Below are 23348 nucleotides of genomic sequence, written 5' to 3'. Positions count from 1 at the left end.
CTAAATAGCGCTAAACCTTTGGTAAAACAAAGGTCAATTTAATGTATACCTAGATGGGAATTTTCCATCTAACATGACAGAAAATAGTTGGACCTTATGAGGGACAAGTCTGTCCTTCTCACCTTGTTGCCATTGTTGAGGTTCATGCCGCTGAGAGCAGACAATTTGGCCTCCAGGCTGTGATGTCCCGGCTGCTGCTGCTGCTGATGGTGGAGCTGCTCTCTCTGGATTTGCTCCCTCATGCTCCTGGCCTCCTGGATGGCTTTCATAACTGCGTCCTGGTCCCCAAACAGCGCTGTGGAGTTGAGGCTGGACAGGATGTCTGTAGAGGGCAGAGAAGGAGATGAGAGGTCTTAAAGTGCAAGCCTTCAAAAATCATTTTATCAGATGTGATAACAATAGCTCGACAGGACAAGCAACAATCCCAGCTCAGGCATCATGCTGTGATTCAAATGGTGCTGAATTTTAAATTGTGCATTGATGTGCACACATTATGTCTTTCATATAATTTAAGCAAAACTTTGAAGAAATGTCTCAATTAGAGATGACAATATACTGTAGTGTATGTTTTCAGGGTTTTCAACTTTTTTTCTGATTATCCACACAGTCTTTACCAAACAAGAGCAAGGAAATGGGTTTCATCTATAAGTAAATGCTCCCCCACAAAAACAATCCAATATCAAATCTGCATTGTCATTTTTTAAAAAGAATGTCTTCAATCAGTCATCTTCCATAGTCCCTTGTGTCTCAGTTATGATATTTTTTTTTTCAGTTTGGTTTGAACACACCAGAGTATTTTGCATCTTGTTGAACCACCGCTCTGAACTTTCAAGAGTTCAGTTTATGAGTGAATTTCCTGCTAATCATAACCCAGCAGAGATTTGACAACAAAGCCAAAGCAGTGAAAACCAAAAATTTAGAATGACCACATGCAAATTCCCTATAAATCCAATTTTAACTTTAATTTCCAGTCTCGTAGCAGGTCCACATGAGTCTAAACACAACAGGACCTCCTCCTCTTTGTTTATGTGCTGTGCTCACACTTTTGAAGCAGATGCGCATCTGAAGAGTTGAAAAAAAGAAAGAAAAGGATGCAAAGTTTCCGTCACCCTCCTTGTTTAATTAGCAGACGAGTAGGAAGCACTGTACGCTTGGGTGGCCGTTAAAATGGGCAAAAAATAACTTTGCAGGGAACACAAGCGCTGCGTCCTCAAAGCCACTCCAGAGGAGTTGGTGAAATTGTTTTCTGGGGGGATATAATGAGAGGCTTTAGATTGGCCTTAATAACAGATAGCAGAGGTAGGGGCATAAAAGGTCTAGCACGGGCTGACAATAATGTGAGGAAGCTCTTAAAAACCAAATAACGTGTGCTTGGTTTCACTGTTTCCGCTGCTGGGGTTTTCATTGGGGCTAAATACAGGGCTTTGGACTCCTGTAAAACACAAACACTCACTCAGAATACACACGCACACACATACACACAGGTCTCCTCATGGGGTTGAGGTGTCTGCAGTCTTTCAAGCGCATGCGAGGCTGTGTGTTTGTCTGTGGGTGGTGGAGAGGAGGGAGGTATTTGGGTGGGTGATGTTTTTGTTTTTCCGGTTTAAGGGAAGACAACATTTAACAGTGGAATGAGGATGTGTTTGCTCTGGCTGGATGCACAGTTTGTGAAGTGTGTGAAGTCGCATTAGTTCCCCTCAGATTTATTTCTTGACTTGGTGTTTCTCACTGAGCATGTCAGTAACTGCGGTCCTGATGTATTTCTTGCTGGGCTGCGAGGCTGGTTATATGTATATATATGCCACCTACCTAGAGATGTGTTCCGGCCCATGTTGGGGATGGGGCTGGGGATTCGGCCTTTGCCCATGCCAGTAGGGCTGGTCTTGTTTCCAGAGAACAGACTCTGTGTCGGGGACGTTGGGGAGCGAAGAGGCTCAGCTGTCTTAGGTCTGGCTGAGAGGTTCAGTGGCTGTGCGGATCCTTCCTCCTGTTAGCAAAACGACAGTTTGATGGGCATCTATAATTTCTGAAATAACACTGTAACACCTTGATGTAAATCTATGATAAAATGTTAACAGTATTCAGTTGTACTATTGTTGTACAGTGTCAATCTTAAACCTTCCTTGTGGGATCTAAAATGTAGCCAATATGGGATTTCATCTATCCATCCATTTTTTGTACTCATGTAATCCAATTTAGGGTTGTGGGGGGAGGATGGGCGTGAGACAGGGTATACTCTGGTACACCCCGTCTTCAGATGAAATTTAATTTTCATGCAAAACTTGCTACATGCAATTTATTTTTAGTTTTGATTTCACCAAGGGGATGACATGGTGCTTCCATGGGTTTTATGTAGGCTTTCTGCTCCTGCTTCATTCTTAAAAACAAAAGGCATGACTGCTAGGTTAACTGGTGATACTAAAGTGCTTGTTTGTCTCTGTGTGTTAGCCCTGTGATGGACTGGTGACCTGTTCATGGTATGCTCTGCCTCTTACACACTTGTTGCTGGGATAGACACCAGCCCCCTGCAACTCTTAATAGAATAAAGCAGGTATAGAGAATGCTTGGATATTTTGTTATGATTATGATTATTATTACTGCTACTGTAGTAATGGTAGCCATAGCAGTAGTATTGCATAAGTAAGACACATGTAGTAGTGTAGCAGTACTATTCTTTGATGCAAAATACAAACATGTATATTTTGAAATGGTTTACATACTTTATTTTTATAGATTTTTCATTATATATTTGCAATAATGCAGCAATGGACAACGCATTATTTTCAGCAAAAAAAAAATACGAAGAATCTGTTAAATTTAATTGTATGTTGCTGATTAATCTGCTACCAGTAAAAATATTTCAAAAATTTGTGAGCAATCGTGAGTAGGACTTTACAATGTATGGAAACGTAGAACATCTGTAATACTTTCGACTTTCGACTTTTATTGTCTGTAACTGCGGCAGATTAGATCCAGATTTTTTTGATCCAGCAGAGGGCAATCTAGTATCAGTGACCTCCAAGAAAAATAAGCTAATGCTATGTTTGCTATGAAAATGGAAGAAACTAGCTAGCAAAGAGGACAATAATGGCACAAAATAATTCTACAGTGTTTGGAAATATTTTAGATTTTACACTGCAAATGGTATAGTAACAATGGTATAGTAACAGATAAAACGGTTTGTCTTTATTCCGCAGGTTTGCTATCTTACTCCACATAAACAACAAACCTGCGGAGTCTAGACTAGGCTAGCTAGTCAGTGTCAAGTGTTCGACGTTGTTTGATTTGAGGACTTGAAAACTGAAAAAAATTGAGAGCTGAATTTGAATTAGTTCAAACTTGATTTTCTGAAAAAGAGCCCTATTCATGAGGTAGTTGCAAGTAGTTTTATTTCTGCTCAATGTCACTAAAAAGCTGAACACAGTCGATGGTTTTCAATTTTGAATAATCATCTCTTGAAGCACTTTTACTGCTATTAGTGATGCTTCCACGAACTGATCTGTTAACTTTCAGATTTTTGTCAGTGAATGATTTCAACTGACTGAAAAATAGCTGGAATGTACCTTCTCATCTAAACAGTGGCACTTTTGTTAGTGTGATTCCTCCGTCAGCAAGTGCAAGTAATCATGAAGCTCCACATATGGAATCCTTGAAAAAGTAATGCTAAAAAGTAAACTCTTGCATATCAACACTGTCTGATTGCAGCCTTAATGTTGGCAGCAAACACAAAATGAAAGTGGTCCTAATTTGGATCTGCGCTTCAGCGAAGGATGTGTTAAAACTGAAGAGTTTAGGATGAGCTTTGTCCTGGAGAGGGGGAGGCAGTTAGGCTGCGGGTGGCAAGTGGGGGAATATGTGCAAAGGTTAGCAGAGGGTGGGGCGCTTGGAGGGCACAGCACTACTGTTTGAGTGCGGTGAGCTCTGACGCCCGTCTATTGTGCAGCTGTGCCCCATACACACACGTGGTTTCCATTACTGCCTCGTTGTTGAGTAAAGATGAGGCGTACGCTCGCTCCAGTGAAGGGGCCTGGGCTCCTGCCAAACAGCAGCCAGCGCCAGTGTCAGTGTGTGTGTGCATCTCTGTGTGACTTTTAAATAAGCTGTTACTAATTGACGGTGAAGAGTACAGGGCCATGCGCAGAGGGTTGTTTCAACAACTTCCAAATTTCCAGCCTCTCACTTTTACTTGCACTGATCATCATTTCTGAGTGTTTTCCCATCACACAAGTTGTGAACTCACTCTTTCCTTTGTGTTTTAGTTTGCCTGTTACTTTACACATTTACAGACACTGATTTCCCTCAGACATTGTGTCTTATTGAGAATACGTTAGGACTATTGACTACTACTTGTTACATGAGCTCATCTCCTTACCTGTTCACCTGGCTCTTAATCAGCTCATCACCTCTCAATATACACCATTTAACAACATTCAAAGCAATTCACTGACCTTAATCTGGGTGACAGGACTGGATGCTCGTTTCTCGCTCTTAAGGTTGGAGGGCGAAAGAGGACCAGAGGAGTTGGGAGCCTGTGGGAGGGGAGCCATCTTGGCTCCTGGTGAGATCTGCATGCTTGCCAGATGTGCGGCATACAGCTGCTGCAAAAAAAGGAAGAAACCAGCAAAACCGACAGGCTATTAACATCGCTCGCCAGAAGCTAGTCAGTGGCTTTCCTCTTTCATCCACTCTCCTCTCTTCTTCTTCCTCTCACACACACACCCTTGATCCTGTTGTTGTTTTTTTCCTTTTTTGTATCTTCTCCTTTTACGCCCTGCATCTTCTGTGGTTCTGATGGGTGTGTGCCTGGGCCAAAGGCACATAGTACACACACATATGTGGAAACAAATGTGTGTGCACACATACCTACATCTGAGGTTGACAGGAGCACTTCACACAAATGGGATATTTGTTTTAGGGATTTATCAGAGACATTTTCCAGTAAAATGATTTTTTAGTTCAGATTATATACTGTCCACCTCTGACACTTATTATTTTAACAGATGCTGGGAGCAGCTCCGGCATCCATTACCAGCAAGAAATAAAACTAGACAATAAATGCATATACTTTTGAATGCTTCATCTAAATCCTGATTACCAAAATTGGAAACTTACTGTACTACTTGTGCCTTCACAAATACGTATGGCATACTGAGCAGAATATTTAACATAATGACTCATACCAAAATAATCCCTCGCAATCATGTTGTATGACCCAGTAGAAGAGTGTGTTGGTGTATTTCTCTTGGCCTCGTGCTTATATTACTTGTTTCTTCTTATTTTACTCTGTTAAGGTGAATTTTCTAGGTGGCAACTTTTAAGTAAATGATGCGAAGATAACAGCCAATGACAGTGAGGGTTTGCAGACTTTAAATCGTTGTAATTCATTAAGTCTCAATAACACACAGCACAAAACACAGCAGCTTTCTGTGGGGTTATGTGGAAGCATTTTTATTTGTGCTTTACAAAGATGAACAGCACTGTGAAATAATCACGTTTCATTTCTGTGATCTATTGCTTTGGTCTGTGATTGACAACAGTCTGGCCTTCACTTCCTGTAACACTGCTGTCCTTATGCTGCATTCAATAGCAACTGGGGACTCAACATGAAATGAATCAACATGGCTGTTTTTGTTATACTGAATGTTTGACCTTAGCTGTCTGAGAAGCAAAGGTATAACTTTGAATAGTGTGAGTCAGATACAATAAAACCTGATCAGAATTAGAAACAAAGCTGTGTGACTCTCACAAATACTTGAGAGTGATCTGGTCACTATGGTCAGCCCTGTCATATGACATTAAATCCGAATAGAAGTCAGTCATATTTAAGCAGATGTAATAATGCTGTAATCACATCTTGGAGCATGTGGTCCAGCTAAACAAAATTTGAAATAGAATATAAATAATAGACAAATAAAGGGCTTCGAAAGTATGAGCAATAAAGAAAGAAAGGTATGAGTTTCCATCCAAAGTACTTAGCAAAAATCAAAGAGTCAAATACTTAGCCCAGAGTCCAGGGTACTCTAAATCAAAGCTAGCTGGCCAGACAAACCACTGCCTGAAACCACTGTCAACCCCTGTCTGAATGCATTGGAGTGTGAGTGCTGGAGTATCAAAGGGCCTGTCCTCAGGAAAACCACCCAGACGTGGCTGGCCCTCATAAATTTCCCTCTTCTCTTTCTTTTCTGCTTTTCTCTCATTTCTTGTTACTCTCACCTCATCCATACTCTCCCCCTCCCGCTAAATGCCTGTCTTTGTTTCACCCTGTTCTCCTTTGATCTCCCCCTGACTTTTTCCTCTTGTCTTCTGTCTCTTAGTTTTGTTCCAGAAATTATTCTTCATATCTCTCCCCACATCACCATCTCTGTTGCTTTCTCTCTCTGTTTTTATTCTCCCCTTAGCCCTAAGTGGCCCGCGGTGTTGTGAGATCTCATTTCCCCGTAGTCAAAACTGCGAGGCCTCCTGGGAACTGAGATCCAAAAGCAAAGAAAGTGCCACGGAGAAAAAGAGTTAGAGAGAGGGATAGCGAGCTTTTTTTGCACTGTAGACACACGAGACCACCGTCGCTTCACCACCAAAGCGCCAGGCTCAGCAGTCGGGGCCAAAGAAATTGGCTGGCCTTCTTTCCACTTCTCTCTGAGCGATATTAAACACAAACAGAAGGGGCCTCGCCGCTGAAACAAAGCCCTGATGTCATGCTGCTTATTTTGTTTGGAAGGTACCGTGAGTGTTCAGGCCAACCCCTGGCGATATGAGACCCCTGTCAGAATAACTGGCGGTGAGGCCTCTCGTGTCAATCAAGCCGACCGCAGAGTTACTTCTGGTGATGCCTGATATTCTTACAGCTGTAAAGTGAGGACACATGGGCCTTCGAGGTACAACACGCAGTTCGGATCTCACACACCCGTCTGCAGAAATGCGGACACTCAGGGTATTTTCTGCAAACACACCCGCTGCTATTGTGCTTGTAGCAGCGATTCTGTCAACAACAAGAGGAGAGAACTATCGAACAAACAACAGATTGATGATAAAGGCTTTTATCTTATTTCTTCTCAATTTCTTCAAGCGATTGATTGTTGACTGGCTAATGTGCAGCATAAACAAGCCAAACTGGAGCGCTTGCCGTGCAATCAAACCTCAAGGGAAGACAATGCAGCTATTTCCTAAATTACGAATTGACAAAGTAGGCCTTAAACTGCACCTCAGCTGTCCAAACTATCTGACTAGTCTTTGCATGTTGGTGCTAAATCACTAAAATGTGTCGTTTTTGACCCCTCTAATCATCAGCGGGTTTTGGTCAACATTAGTCGTAATCCTAAAGAAAGCAGCGAGAAGGTCATGTTGCTCTGGTCCGCTACCTTTGCAGTTGGTCAGCAGCCTTCTCCATGGTAAGCCCGTTCTTACCCATTAGGGCTGAGTGCAGAATTCGTTTAGCTGACCTCTTTTAGTGTCAAGCTGCTATCAATCTCAAGAGTACACAAAACAAATGAGGTTTTGTCTTTTTCAGCAGGTTTCTGAGTGGAGGAGAAGGGTATAATGGATCAACTGTCACTGATCTGGTCAGGACAGAGGGCAGAGGCTAGGTATTGCCCTTTGAGGGTTAGCTGTATCCAAAAGAGACATACAGAGACAGAGTACATTAAGACATCCTTATACAACTTCTTGTAACCTTTTATACAACAGATGCTTTTTTCCAAGTCAACCTCAAACACTGTCCTCATTGTTTGATAAATATAGCAATAAAGGCTTAATAATTGTATGCTGGTAATGGGGTAGAAATGTGCCTCACCTTTGTCTCCACGCTTCAGACACTGAAACAAAAATGGGCTGAACGCAGAGACAGTGAGAGATGTCATATGATTTCAACAAGAATGTCTGCTAAGCAACTGTATTTCCCTCGCATTAGCTGCTCACAAAGGGGTCCTTTCTTCTGCAGAAATCCACTGTTTGTGAAGGGGTCTACTTCCAGGCTCTGGAAACAATTGGCCAGATCAAGTTCCCACGCCAATAGCACAGCATTTGTGCTATCAAAATTGTTGTTTCAGGTCACGATGGGTCAAGCACAGCATGGCAGCTTTTGCCAAATATCTCAGTTACGCTGCTTTTGATTTGATTTGGTTTTCTTAAGTTGATAAAGGTGTAAAACTGCACTTTCTTAACTCTTTCTGTTTCTTTCCAACAAAATTAAGAAATGGTAAACCTTCTCTGGAAATAGTTTTAAGTTCACTGCCTCAGAGTTTATCCTTTCTAATGGCGAGTTCATGAGCATTTGGCCCAGCCAGCTGTCTGACAGCCACAAGGCTCAACTTTGAAACATCTGGAGGAATCTGACAACATCTGCCTATCCTGTACTAAGCACTGGTCAGGCATTAAACTGGTATGATACCTATTGGTGCATACTTGATGAAAGTATGTACATAAACCGAGGGCATCGCTGATGTAGAACTAACATGGTGTTATTGTTCATTTACAGTGCTTTTAAAAGGATAATCCACAGTTTCACTTCAGTGAAGTTAGAGTCTTTGCGTGAGGTGCAACGAAACCCAACAACTAAGAACACACACCAACAAGACCTCAGGCTTTCATGTTAAGATAATACCAAGGACTTAACAGTGGAATCCCGTTTAAATCCCCAAATCTGACATGCCAAAAAGTACTAAACTGAAATAGTACAGCAAAAGCATGCATCATTGATAGCAAAAGAATATTAACTTATTAATCTATGCAAATATGTAGAGTTTGCCATAAGTTTTCCTTGTTCTATATAGCCACTATAAATACTCAGTCATACTCAGCATAATTTGACTTGGATTATTTAATTCACTTGGTGGCTTGGCAACATATTAATAAAGAATATCTCCTTGTACCAGTATACAAGCATGGGGGGGACTGATTTATTAACAGAAGTTTGTGGGACTCTGCTACAATAGGTGGCGACATGTTACTATCGGTCTTTTTTCTGGCTGATCTAAGGACAATTTAGAATTCTAAAAATTCAATTTAGCTTTGCAGGAGGATGAAATGATTTTCTTTGCAAATGAGACATTTCTTGTGATTATTCTCTGCTTTTGCCAGCTTCTTCTTCTGTGTACCAGCATCTTCTGTTACTTCAGGATCATGTGCAGAGTGCCTGTGCCAGTATGAGTCAGTCCAACTGAACATGTACATGCAGGAAATATATTTTTTTTCAGCTGCATTATCTATGTGCATTAGTCTGACTTTGAAAACTCTATTTAATATGAATTCAGGAATGTTAACATGTATTTTATTTTTCGTTTTTAGACTAGGCGATATTTGGATTTTTTTTTCGGCATGCAAGGTAGGCATATTGAATTGTATTATATAAATTCTTTTTTTTTTTTATTGACAGCATTTTTTACATGAATTTTGCCTCATACCATGTCTCCACTAAGGTCAGCAACATGTTAACAACATGCAACACTCTTCTATGTTTATTCAGTAAGTGCAAAATATCTTATTTTCATAAATAAAATGCACGATTTCATTAAAGGCCAAGCCCGCAAAATGTAACGTTATTCTACTTATATCTGATTAATTCAATGAAATAACTGTGGTGTTTTCAACATTTTCTTTATTTTGATTTAACATTCGTCAAAGTGGCTGTTTGACTCTTGTGGCTCTTCGTTTGGAACCACCTCAGACCAGTTCGATAGGCTGTTGTTGCACATGCATCCACATCTTTAATAGCAAAAGCCCTGCTAAGAACAGCAGAGTTACTCTCCAATTCAATTCAGAAGAGATCTTAATTTGATTTGGTTTAAGAAGTATTAAGTGTGTAGGAACAGCTTTCCAAGCTAATAATTTATTAGCCTGTTTGCTACTTCATTAATTCAACACAGAACAGTCTCTCCCCCAAAATTCACTGCTACAGTTGAACTTTTTCAACATACTCAAGGGAAATTACGGCGGACAAAAAAAACCAGCAGAGATTTGCACATATTCAGTACATGATATTCACAGAGCAATGAATGGACACAGGTATAGTATGTGTTTTTTGAGGGATTGAAAAATATTATTGTCGAAAATTACATTAATTAACAAGCAGAGGTGCTACATCACACAATAGGGGTTACATGCCTTACAAGTTAGGCTGTGTTTTAGACAACTGTGGGAAACTGATCGTAAAGTGAGATGCATCAGGGTCCACCAGATTCAGCAGCTGCAAGAACTTAATTTCTTAAGCGAAAAAGTTGTCTCTCAAATAGAGAAGCAGCTCACATAGAGTAAAAATCTATGTAGTACACATTCAGTACACATTCAGTCCACAGACTAATAATCATGTCACTAAAGTAAGCAGAAGTTTTTCCTGGGTCCATCAAATCTGCATTCTGCCGTATTTGCTGTAACATAGTTCAAAAGGTGCTGCTGCATTTTTCATGATAAAGAAAAATAAATCTCATCATGATTGCTTTAGGCATCAGCACTGTTGTATATACAATGTCCAAATATGTGCTGAGAGCCAACACCTCCATCTCGCTAAAAACTCCTTTCTTAAACACTTCCCTAGGCTCTGTATCCCTCCTTTTTCTCCTCAGTTTCTGCTGACGCCTTGATGAGAAACTTCCTCTTTCATTCAGGTTCCTCGCTGCCTCTCATTCTCCATCTATGTCTCAGGCAGTGTTTCAATGTGAATGAGTTTGCATCTCTGACATCACTTCTCCTCTTACCTCTCACTCACCGTATGGTTCTTTTGATCATTTCAAAGCCAGGAGTGGAGACAGGAGGCTCCAATCCTCTCAGCTAAGTGAGACGCTTTACTAAGTCAATAGCGGCTAATGAGGGTTTTGATAAGTGAGAACCACAATACAAATTGAATAAACTGAGATAGGGATTCTTGTAACATCTAAAAACCATGCTTTGGTAATAACTGACATGATGAGGCAACATTGTTTTCAAGTGAAAAAGCTTTTGAGAGCTTTGTCTTTTCCGCTGATTGTAGGTGCAGCAGGAAGAGTGACATGGTTGTGAACTACCAAACCGCCTTCAGGGAGTTGGGATTTCATTTCTCTTTCTCTATTTTCCTTTTCACTATTTTTTTTCTCTTTTCAATGTTCTATGATAACCATTATGGATAAGTGCTATTCTCAAACCACAGGTGTCAAACAGCAATAAAATGTTTGATGAATTGCCTGGGCCAGGTGTTGTGCTGTTGGGGTGGAATTCCTCTGTGATTCATCATAACAGCTTTTGTTTGACACAGCTGACAGGCAGCAGATAAGGGGCCTAGCATGTTAGCGTCAACCGAGTTTCATCTGTAACCAGTGATTCATGTTGTACTATTTAAAAAAAGTTACAGTAACTCCATTAAAATTCAGAGGAAGTAGAAAGCAAGCCCGTAGCCGGAGCCATTTAATGCATGCTGGGTCTGCTCCAGCTTCTATTTGTATTTTCCACTCCTCTTATTTTTCTTGACTGATGAACATATTGCCTAACATGCTGCAAAGTAGTACAGCTTAGAGTATTTGCTAGTTGTATAAAAACTCAAGATCAAGCTTTACAAATCAATTTTAAGAATGTACCTTTTCATAATTTTCTTGAACTTTGACCTACTGACTGTAGCACTGAACTTCCTTCATGATATTTATGCCTTCACACGTTAAATACGACGTTCTTCTCTTTTTATTGCAGCTCTTGCCATTGGGCTCTTCCCATGAAAAGTCAATCAGACACTCAACGAGTTTCACAATAGCCTTGGCCTCTTGATCTCATGCAAATTATTAAAGGTTCCATGCATTAGTCATGGATTAAAACACTACACTTTAAAACAAAACACTTTGCTCTTTGAGTATGCAATAGACATGGGACCTTTACAAATTTTTTCAATTCTTATTTCATTTTCAATGTTGTGCTAATATGCCTTCAATTGAGTGTTCGAATGAACAAATGTTCATGATTGAAAATTTCTGTGAATTTTGAACTGACAAGGCTGTTTTTAATTGACAAACGTGAAGGGTTCGTGACACTGAACGACGAAAAATTGGAACATGAATGGTGCCGTTCATGGTTAAGCAGCTCATGTTAACAGTGCAGAGGTGTGGATAAAAGCTAATCCAGTTCATGCTGGTCAATAGAACCACAAGGTGGAGCCACCTCCCTTTTTTCTTGACTTAAAGTTCAGAATCGTACTCCAATTTACAGTTAGGCCGACAAAATTCTTGTGTTGTAACCTTGCGCTCACGTAGGCTACCGTCTCTGTTTTCGTCGTAATTGTTCACACACTTGCATGTGAGCTACGCCTGTTACTGAATGACTATACTAAGGTGTGCTCCTGTGAACCCAGACTGTACAGAACTTCGGGATTAGCAGGATGTGAACAATTGAGGACCGTTGAGACAATAATGGAGATTAGTATTTGGTTTATGTTAAAATGAGGGCAGGAAAAAGTGAGAGCCATGGCATTGTAGATGGCATTTAATGCCACTAAATCAAGAAGGTTGGACAAGCGGGCAAATTTGCCCCTACACTGCCTTTACCTCCGTGACCATCTAGCATCTTGTGTAGATGTAGCAGTAATTTATGTGGACATACATAAACCAAGGCTCCAAACAAATGCAGGTTACACAAGGGAGCCTTCATAAACTTGTGTATACGTAATTAAAAGGGTGTATATTCGCAGCCTTAGCCTCTCCCAGTTATGCATTAACGTCAGTTGTATTGCTGTCGCTCCTATTTGTCAAGCAAATGTGGAACTGTAGAGATCTGGTATTGTATGGTCGATGTTAAGTATTTCTCAATAAAGTTCCAGTGTCGATAAGCCTCCATCTCTGAGCCTATCGGCTCGGAGTAGGTAAGCTAGCTGCAAGTAGCTAACTCTCCTTTTTTGCATTAGAGTAAGATTGGTAAAATCTATTATCTTTTTTGATGGATCAGAAATGTAATTTGATAAGAGGGGTATTATGATATATGTATTTAAATCCATTTAAAATTACCGTGGGGTCTTGAATGCATTTAAACTCAATTTTAAAAAGAAGGCCATGTACAAAAAAAAAAGTTTTTTAATCTTAGTGCCAATTTTAAGTATCCTAATGTTTATTAATAAAATAGATAAATGCAGAGATATTTATAAATCTGCTCAGATCGCTGTGGTGGCCATGTTCCATTACTCTTTAGCACACCATAGCACTATAAATCATATAAGTAGAATAATTCAGAAGGGCTTATGAAGAAGAAAAGCAAAGTTAGAAAATAACACAACCTAGTTCAGTTTGGAACTGTGAATTTCAAATGGTGAGCTGTGAACATGAACTAGATCATCTTAATGTGTGTGAACTGAACTTTGAACAAATTCTTGTAAAGTTTAAAGTTGTGCAACACTCCCCCTGAGAGCGAGGTTAAAAGGAGAAGGAGTTTAATTTGGTTCCATATCTCATAGTGTTTTCTATATACGTATTCACTTCTGTACAGTTGTTTTGGTTGGTTACAAATGGGTTGGTTACACCTCAGGATTAGAGCCATAATACGCTCAGTGTACAAACCCTCAACCAAATTTCTGTCTGTTTTCCTGTTGCTTTTCTTGACCTATCATGAGATATTGAAGAGTTCTTGTGTTTGGTCAACATGGAGATTAACTTTGACATTTAACTATGTGTCTTCTCCTACATTAGAGAAATCACTCTTATTGGGCTTGTTTAGGAGGGTTTTTTTATCAGAAAATTGTAATTGCAACTACACTTCAGAAGGTTTTGACTAATACGTTTTTAAAGCATTTTAAAGTAAAGCATTTTCGGAGGGCAAAGACTTCTGATTTGTGAAGTGCATCCAGGTTGAACTAAGGCACATATGACACACCCAGCAACCTCCACTCCCTTGCTTATCACCACTTCATTGTCACTGTTTTTGGCTTCAATTCCAGCATGCAGTCCTTTGTTTTGGGAGGATATTACTCACTCTTGTTGTACAATTCTACTTTAAATGTTATTTCATTCAGTAAAAGAAAATAAATATTTTATGCTTTTAAAAAAAAAAGTGCATTAACCATGCACTAAAGTTTGGGTTCAATGAAAAGTCAAGGTGTTTTCCTCTTACCTGGAGTTGTAATGGGCTGAGTCCCGATGCTGCTGCAGCTGCCATTGTTGATGGAATGAACTGCATTGGGTAATTCTCACCTGGTGAACAACGAAAACATACAAATTATAGAGAGAGGTGGGGGCAGAGTTCAGCACAAGAACTAACCTGCTCTTTATCTTCAACCAAATTTGTCTCTTTTTGTCTCCTTCCCTGTTCCCTCTCATGTTTTTATTCATGCCATATGAAACACAGAAGGTCACAAACGTTTTATTCAAAGGTTAATAACGCTCACTGCCAGTACTCACAAGTGCTTGAGATCAGGCTCAGCAGCGCCTGCTCAATGGGATGCACTCACAAACCTCGTACATAAGCACTGTGTATAACCCCCACTGTTTTTCTTTAAAAGGCTTTTCATGTACAGGTATCTGCTAAAAACACATAGAAGTAAAAGAGACCGTACATAATGGCTTTTTAACTCCTATCTCTACTTGCAGCTTGGTGGTAGTGTATGCTCGTGCAGTAAATAGGACGAAGCATGGATTATTCTGTATGAAGTATAGATGGTCGGTGCTGCCTTGTGTCAGGCAAGCACCTGGTCGAAAGTATGGGAGGGAGGAATGTATGAAGGACGAGGAGACATGAGGAAAGCAGGTGGTGCAGAAGATCCTGCAGTCAGAAGACACTGCACCGTGTGCCTCTCTCTCCGTTGGCATGACTTGGAGCCTGCTGGAGCAAAATTCTTGCAGACTTCTAAAATATGCAGCATGAGTCTCCTTTGAAGTGCATGCTTGGGATTGTGAGAGATTTGTTTGCTCACATCATATGTGAGCACTGCTAAGTTGCTGTGTACCAGAAGAGAATGCTCGAGAGCATCTGTGTGTGTGTGAGAGAGAGAGAGAGAATGTGTGAAATTTCATGTTGCAGATGTGCAGTGCAACTGACATGCTTTCAGCATACCATGAAAGAGACATTCCAGTTCTCGCTGTGTCCAATGCATTGATCCTGACGTGAACAAGCAGGGCTTGTAAATCTCTCCGCTCATTTCCAGAACATTCCTCACCTGACACACCTCATTAACTTAGACTGGGATCCCAGTGTTTGTGTGGGAGAGTGCGTAAGGATACCTGGCTTGTAGGACATGCCGGGTGGGAAGAGGAAGCCTTGCTGTGCTGCGGCGGCAGCCGCCAGAGACCGCTGGTCGTGTGGAAACACAGGGATCATCAGAGGAGGCATGTGACCCTGGACCTGAAAGACAGACGGAGAGCGAGTGAGAGATGGAAGGGAAATGGCACAAGGTAACTTAAAACACCTCGATGAGCAGATAACCTGCAAACATGCATAACATGTGAACAGAAACTAAGAACATTCACTCAAATACTTTTTAGGTTTTTAGGTTCTATTTGCCACTATGCCTCAGATGGAAATATTGCACTTTCTACTACATCAATTTATATGACAGCTTTAGTTACCTCTTACTTTTAAGAGAAACAGTTATAATAAAATAAATAATGAAGCTATGATTTTAAAACTTTTTAATACTACACACTGCATTTTTCAAGTTGAAGTGTGTCATGTATCACATCCCTGTCAGTCATTAGCAGCTCCATCAATTTGTGATTTTTTTTCCCCTCTAAACATCACATATGATTTCATTTCACTTATTACTCTATTGTTACTTACTGTATTTTTGAGTGTCTAGTATTTTTATATATCTTTATTTTTTCAATCTTTTATTTTCATTTTTTTCTCTGCTACTCTTTGCACCAAAACAAATTCCTTGTATGTGAAAACCTGCTTGGCAATAAAACTGATTCTGATTTGAATAAATGTTCAATTAATCAAATATTTACTTTGCATGCTGCTTACAAACTGATGCTTCAGTACTGACAATTCAGAAATATTATACACTGTAATTAAACTTTGTACTTTAAATTGATAAAGACGTTTTAAGCAGGACTTCTGCTTGAAATGCTATATATTTACTTTTTGATAGCTATTTTAATACTTTACATACATATCTTTGCATTACAGACACACACAGCTCATACACAGTACAAAATACACTACCAACCACAAAGTTCAGTGTCTAAAAAGAAAGAAGATTAAAAATGGAAAAATGGAAAAATGAAAAATGGCACTGAAAATAATAGAAGGAAAGAGAGGGAGCTACACAGAAAAGATTTAAAAAACGAAATAAAAGAATAAAATAATTGGAAAAGTAAGAGTAAAAAGCAAAAATGCAGAAAGGTGAGATCAGAGAAAAGATGTGGGACAAAAAAAGGGACCTATTAGACAACAAAGAGGAAAAGGAACTAAAAAGAATATGTACAACAATTGAAATAACACTCAAGGGCAGATGGTCAAGGTTTAAAATGGAAAAATTCAAAGATTGGAAATCAAACAGCAAATAAAGACGTACATTCTTGAGAGACAGGTGTGAAACTGAAAAACTAAATGCCTTTAAAACAACAGAGAGGCTGACAGCGGCCTTTCATCTCAGCTTGAAAGACTCTTACAAACTGTGGGTTTGACTGAGTTAGGACACTGGGGGCTCAAACTCAAGACAGCATATCAAAGATGACCCTGGGGGAATTTATTAGCGCTGACTGTGCTAAACACCAGACTGCACTTTTTCTACCATCTCTCCTTATTTCTCTTTTCATTCATTTCAGTCTGTTTTGTAAAATGATGTATTTTGCTTTCATGCCTGCTTTTTTCCCTCCTTCTCTCTGATTGCTCTTCTTGCCTTCTTTTTTCTTTCGTCTCATTTGTGGAGTTTCTGCCTGAAACTTGAGTAGATGTTGTAGATTTTCAAACGTGCTGAAAGCAAAGCCTTAAAGTAATGAAATGCTAATTAGGGCTGCCTCAGTTCAGTTCAGGGTTGGGGAGCTCATATATTGCCATTAAATGCAGAAGAAAGAAAAATGTTGGATCTCTACTTGAATAATTTGAACTTTCGTCATTCATATGTTTGTTTTCGTGTGTTTTTGCTAAAAAAAACAACAACAAAAAAAACAAGTTTGCAGGTTAAAAAAAAACAACTTTTTTTTCAATTCTAAGGCTTGATTTATCAGGACAGGAATTCAATTGTTTGGTCCTTAATAGGCCAAAAAACTAGGTAAATAAAACCTCAGCTGAACAACAACACATACTAGACCTTGGGCAAAAAACAAAAAAAATAGAACAATTAGGAAAAGACTGAACAAATATTGATGGTTTTGGAAGGGTTGCCACGAGAAAGCATCTTCTCTCTAAAAAGATCATGGCAGCATAGCTTAGGCTTGAAAATCTACATCTAGATAAACAACAAGTCTTCTGGAACAATATCCTTTGGGCAGATAGGACCAAAGTTAATACCAAACACAGCATATCAGAGCGCCAAACATCTCATGCCAACTGTGAAGCATGGTGGTGGAGGGCTGATGATTGGGGCTTGTTTTGTAGCCACAGGACCTGAGCACCTTGAGATCATTGAGTGGACCATGAACTCCTCTGTATACTAAAACATACAGGCCATCGGTCTGATAGTTAAAGCTTGAGTCCTGCTACAGGGCATTAATAGGTGCACAGCACCAATGTGGTGATGTGGCTCAGCCAAAGTCCAAATCTCAACAGGACTGAAATGAAATTGAACATAAATGAATACCCGGAAACCTCAATGAATCGAAGCCACGCTGTACGGAAGAGTGGGCCATAATCATTCCACAACGATGTGAGAGACTGATATCATCATAAAGAAAACAATTACTTCAATTAAAATAATTACAATTACAGTTATTGCTGTTAAAGATGGTTCTACGAATTATAGAATCATGTGGTGTTCTTCGTTTTTTCACACACTGCTTCTGCATTTTTTTATAAATAAATGATAAGACGGTGTAATATGTAATTCGTTGTTGTTCATTTGAGGTTGTATTTTTCACAGCTGTACATTTTGGAATGTGATGAGACGGTCCGACCATAAAAAGTGCACCAAATGGTTGTTTTTGCAAACAGGTTATTGCAACTCATGATTATGTTGTTATTATTTATAGGCCTCTAAAGGTAATTAAAAACAGTAACATCAGTCTTTTTAAAAAAAAAAAAAAGATACCAATTTGATATCAAAGAAGTACATTAAATAAGTATGATATCTTTAACAATGCATTATGTTCATATGGCTCATAATGGTTTGAAATCACAATTTGAAATTGCAAGTCAATTCTCTGAGCTCACGGTGGAAATGTAACTTCACCTGCTTTGCTGGAGCAATGAATCATCCCACTCAACTGAGGAAATATAAGGTAATAAAAAAGTCCACTTTTTGGGGTTATGTCTTCCTTTCAAGAGGAACCTGCATGGTTCAATTCCTCATTGTTCAATTTCTTCATGCTTAAGTGTTTTTAGGCTGTTGGTACTTTTGTGTCCACTGGCACAGTAAGGTCTTGCCAAATGACTGCTATTTTTAAGAACCAAAAGCACTTGGTTAGGTTTAGGAAATATATGCTCATCCCGGTTTTGTCTCTATGGCCTCGGGTGGGACCAAGCAGGCTGCCAGCCAGGTAACGAAGGAGCACAGCTTCTTAATATACTAAAGTCAAAGGGAAAAGCTTGTCTGTGTTGCTGGCAAATAATTCCAACCCCTAATGCAAAGTCACATTCATTTCAGGTATTTCTGTGAGATGAGGCATTTTTTACCCTCAAGTGAGCTCTCTTGATAGGTTCCTTGATAAGAGCAAAGACTGAAGTTAGGTTAGATAACAGAGCAATTGAGTCCACATGTAGAGACGGTCAGGCTGGATGGCTCAACAAAACATTAGATTTTAACACCTGAGAATGCTCATCTAAAACATTCTATCATGTTAAAGACATGTTTCTTTTAAACTCAAACCACAATCTTTCCACAAAGATTTAAAATTGCCTAAATCTTATCATGTGGTAACCATAGTGACCGCATGTAATAAGATACAGCGCTCGCGTGTGGGTTGTTTAAAAAGCTGATGTCAAGAGCAGCGTCGCTGGATTTCTGACCTGTCGTTCTTCAGCCTTTTCCTTCTCTTTCTTCACTTCGTGTTTCACATTGTGTTGTTTTTTTTCTTTTTCGATGAGTCAGATATCATCCTCTCACATCCTCCTCTTTGTTATGATAATTTGACTTAATGCATCTATTAGTTTGAGCCATTTCAAACGTCTTCTTTATTTAGCTCTTCTGTCTTTGCTCTGTCTCTATCCAGGTCTTGTTCCTCTATCTACTTCTAGCTTAGTCCCTTTTGTCATTTTACATCATCTCCGCCACTTTGTTTTTGTCAGTCTCAGTCTTCTGCCCTTTTCTCATCTTTCATGACTTAAGACACTGATGAAGTTGTCAGAAGCAACACACAAATGCTCTTTCCAAGCTTCTTTCAATTTCTGTTCTCTGTTTAATGTTTACAGTGCCCCCCTCCCCTCACAGACACCCCGCACTGACCTCCTGGGACATATCATCATGACAGCTCAAAATTCTGCTATCAGCATGTAGTGAGATTCCACAAGGTTTCTGCTTTTGTGAGGCTGCTGAATTAGTTGAATGAGATGACTGTCCTCTGGGATGGTCATGATGTGGGAGGGAGAGTTAAAGGGTCTGTAGTGGGGAGGTTTAAAGAGCATGACTAAATAGATATAGAGAGAGAGATTAACAGCACCATACTTGACTCGTTTGTGTCTACTGAAGCATTGAAATGATTAATTGATCAATATGAGGATCAACACAAAATGAATGGAGCACCATTTCGATATTTAATGAATTATGTAAATGTAATCATGTAAATTTCAAGAAAGAAAATTGTGTTTTTCTGTCTAAAAGCTAATTGAAAATGAAAGAATTTAAGAAAATGGAAAACCTCATAGTTTTGCCAAGCGGCAATACATTTAAATGACCAGTTCTAACATAGTTTTTATGTTTGCTTTACTCCTCATTCACATCATTGTGCTTTAAAAAGCCATCAGCACATGTCCATCCACTGTCATTACCTCTATGTCCATATTTTTTCAAGAAAAACACATGATCAAATTATGAACTATAAAGCGCTATTTCATGAATTCAAATTATTAGACTTTAAAGGTAGGTTGTAGCTAATTAATTAATTAACGCAGTTAGCTATTATTGCTTCTGTATGTCTAATCCTATCATGTACATCTGTCATTGTGAGGACCAATCAGATTTCTACTTTGAAAAGAAGAAAGTCAAGACATGTTTTTGATGTTAGGGTTAAGGTCAGAATGAGGTTGTTTGAGTAATTATGTGCATCTGTATTAGCAACAGTTGGCTTTGTTTTTTCGGAAGTACACGTGTTCATCGTCTGACCAGCTCTTCAGGTCACACTCCTAAAAAGCCTCAGCACACACAGACACACACAAACGTACGCTCTGGTGGTCCGTTGTGCTTCTGAGGCATTCCCGTACAGGCAAACACTCATACAGAGACAAGAGGTCCGACGTCTTGTGACATGAAGAAAAGAGAATAAAGAGAGAAGAAAAACGAGTCTGTTTGTCCGAATGGCAAGAAAAAAAAGGAGAAGAAGAAGAAGAAGAGGAGAGGAGTGGGGGGTGGAGGTTATAGAGTGGGACAAAATGCTCCCATTCATTGTATTCCTTTGGGAACACTGGGACAGACTGGGGCTGCTTCACCAGCACAAACACACAAAGATCTCCTTTTACCAAAGGGAGGGGGGTGGTGCTCGATGAATGGACGGGGGAAGGTGGTGCTGCAGGGGCCCCCTCTGCTCGGCCCCTAAGAAAACACAAGGTCCCCTTCCTCTAACTGCCCACCAGACACATCGACATACACACCTGAGCAACAAGGAACATGTGTACACACGCAAACACACACACTCAGAATTAATGGTCCTCTTGTGTGAGGGCAGCAGGGTTAGGGGGCAATGAGTACGTATCTGGTGTGTCTTTATGTTGGTGTGATTGAGGAGAGAAGAGAAAGAAAATTATGGCGTTGTCTGGCAGCTATGCACACGTGGATTTGTTGTTTGCCTCTTGATTTTGTCGACTACTTTACTTGAAATAACATAATTTCATTTTAAGTAGGTAGAGTCCATTCAATGCAAAGAAAAGAAAAGAACAACAGACGTTTTTCATTCTGGTGATTTGTTCTGGGATTAAGATCAATTGATAAAAAGTGTTATGGTGCTAGTTACACCTTATGACTGACAGCTGATCTCAAGAGGCAGAAGCATGGAAACATCACAGCTTCACGCCACACAAGTCACAAAAATTTTAAGATTTTGTCCTTATCAGTAGCTATTTTCTCCTAAGCCTTAAACAATCTACGTTTGATGGTCTATGAGAATAGACCATCTCACTAAGTGAACTGCATGCAGGTTTCACTTTTCTGGCTACACAAAACCCGCCCACTGGCATTATTCGAAAGTCAAACTGTGTCACAAAAAAAAAACAATTCATGTGAATCCAGCCTTAAGGAGTCCAACTGCTGAACAGTCTTCAGACCTGAGTTTGTGAACCAGTGAGTAGTTGTTCCCTGTTGTATGAAGCAGGCTCATTGTTTTAAGGTTCATACATAAACTACCATTTAACTCACCTCAGCAGAATCTGATTCTGAGCAAATCTGCTGAAAGAAAAAAACAACCCAGCAGATGAATATTTACTCACAATATTTCTACACTTGAGGTCTGATTTAAATGTTTGTTCCCACTTTTCTAGGTTGATGGCACTGCTGTACCTCTGGTTCCATCATATTCCTCTCTTTAAATCCACTAGATATTTTTTTACCAAATAGAGTTAGTTTGTAAATCTCATTGTGTGACTTGTTAATGCAGACCCAGTGTTAAAAACACTAAAGTAGACCGAAGTTAGGTCAGAAACTTGTACTGCAATGTAAAATATTTTTGTCAGAGTAGTCTGGTGGTATCGATGATAGCAAAACAGCTCCTGTCTGAAAGGGCTGCCTGAAGACAATGACTGAGCTCTTTAATGGCTTTAATCACTATGCTATTTCATTGGACTATATAATTTCAAATGTATGCTATATTTGGAACATTTACACTTCAGATCTTTCTCTTCTCTCCTGAGTTCTCAGTTTTCATAACTGACTTTTGAAAGAAAGTAAAAGAAATCCAGGCATCCTCCCATCAACAGAAGTTGATGATACCTGGATGATAGAGGCCTGATCAGAAAATCTGAGGCATTGAAACTTGACCTTGTTGGAAGCGTGGAAATATGAAAGCTGAGACTTTGTTATTGGTTGGTAAAGAATTTACTTAAAGGTATTAAGTAGGTTCACAGTAACAGCTCAGTTATGTTATCACAGTGTCTTCCTACACCTTCAGAACACAACAAAGACACATTTTAAGTGAAAGACACTGGATTACTGTTTGCTGCAGATAGCATTTTTTTAAGGCTAACTAACATGCTGGTTAATGGAGTGGAGGGTAGGCCATTGTAAAGTGAGGAGTCAGCCATTTTCCCTAGCCGGTGAGCCCAATCGACATTATGGGCTTTCCACTGCTTTCCCAGTTATTGTGTCTGAAGCTGTGTGCTGACGTAAGAGCTGCCTATCCATCTGACAGCCTTATGCCTGCTCAATAGCTCTTACGCCCATTCGTGAATGTGTTGATTGTGTGCTTGTGTCTGTGCTAAGATAGTATTCCAACAGAAGAACCATTTCTGGTTCTAATTCAGACAGTGGAACCACAGAATTAGTGACTAAGATAAACCTTTTAGAACCTTTTGACTACATTTGAAACTCATATACTAACTGCTGGTTCTGCATCTGCAATTTCATTGATAAATAATTCTGCAATTTAATAAATCATCATGTAAAAAGCCAAAAAAGAACATCCAGCATATTGATAATCATAGAACAGAGTATGACAAGATCAAAATAAAAACAATAACAAAACAATCATTGTGGGACATGAGCCCAAAGAGAAAAGAGGGAGGAGGGAGAGTGAAGGAGGAGACAGAGGGGTTATAAATGAAGAACAGAGAGAGGGAGGAGGAGAAAGAGTGCGGCTTTGCAGTCATTAATTAGCCTGTTAGCTAGGGCCCGGGCGGTGCGGTTAGGGCCTGTGCCTTTGTGGGCCTGAAGGAAATGGGCCACATATGAGAGCCATTATAAGAACTGACTTAACAAAGACACATGCCTGTCAGCCACCAGGCTGGGCTGGGCCACTCTGCTTACGGCACACAAAGGGCCCGCCACCGCTGCATGCGTGTGAGCATGTGTGTGCCTAAAAGTTTTCCACAAGTATGTTTGCTTTTTGCGCAAACACACTCATGGGTCTGTGCATGTCAAAGGGACATGAGAACTGTCAGTATATATGTGATTATCCATT

The 23348-nt window shown here is 39.7% G+C and overlaps 1 protein-coding gene across 3 annotated transcripts in view; it reads right to left on the bottom strand.

Annotated features, from left to right (window-relative positions):
• The window catches only part of LOC140307469 (transcription factor SOX-6-like), a 114241-nt gene that overhangs the window by 14800 nt on the left and 76093 nt on the right, over positions 1-23348 (bottom strand). For 2 of the 3 annotated variants that reach the window (XM_072386373.1, XM_072386375.1), the window contains exons 8-12: positions 15150-15270; positions 14044-14123; positions 4449-4598; positions 1810-1987; positions 123-322 (exon numbers count right to left, since the gene is read on the bottom strand). In XM_072386373.1, the coding sequence (XP_072242474.1) occupies positions 123-322; positions 1810-1987; positions 4449-4598; positions 14044-14123; positions 15150-15270 (729 nt within the window). The remainder of the gene's footprint in view (positions 1-122; positions 323-1809; positions 1988-4448; positions 4599-14043; positions 14124-15149; positions 15271-23348) is intronic. The other variant, XM_072386374.1, reaches the window with a different exon arrangement.

The sequence above is a fragment of the Leuresthes tenuis genome, unplaced genomic scaffold (genome assembly GCF_036924035.1).
Source record: "Leuresthes tenuis unplaced genomic scaffold, fLeuTen1.0.hap1 SCAF_5, whole genome shotgun sequence".
NCBI lineage: Eukaryota > Metazoa > Chordata > Actinopteri > Atheriniformes > Atherinopsidae > Leuresthes > Leuresthes tenuis.
Note: the sequence above shows the minus strand (reverse complement) of the source record. Positions and strands in the feature narration are given on the sequence as shown.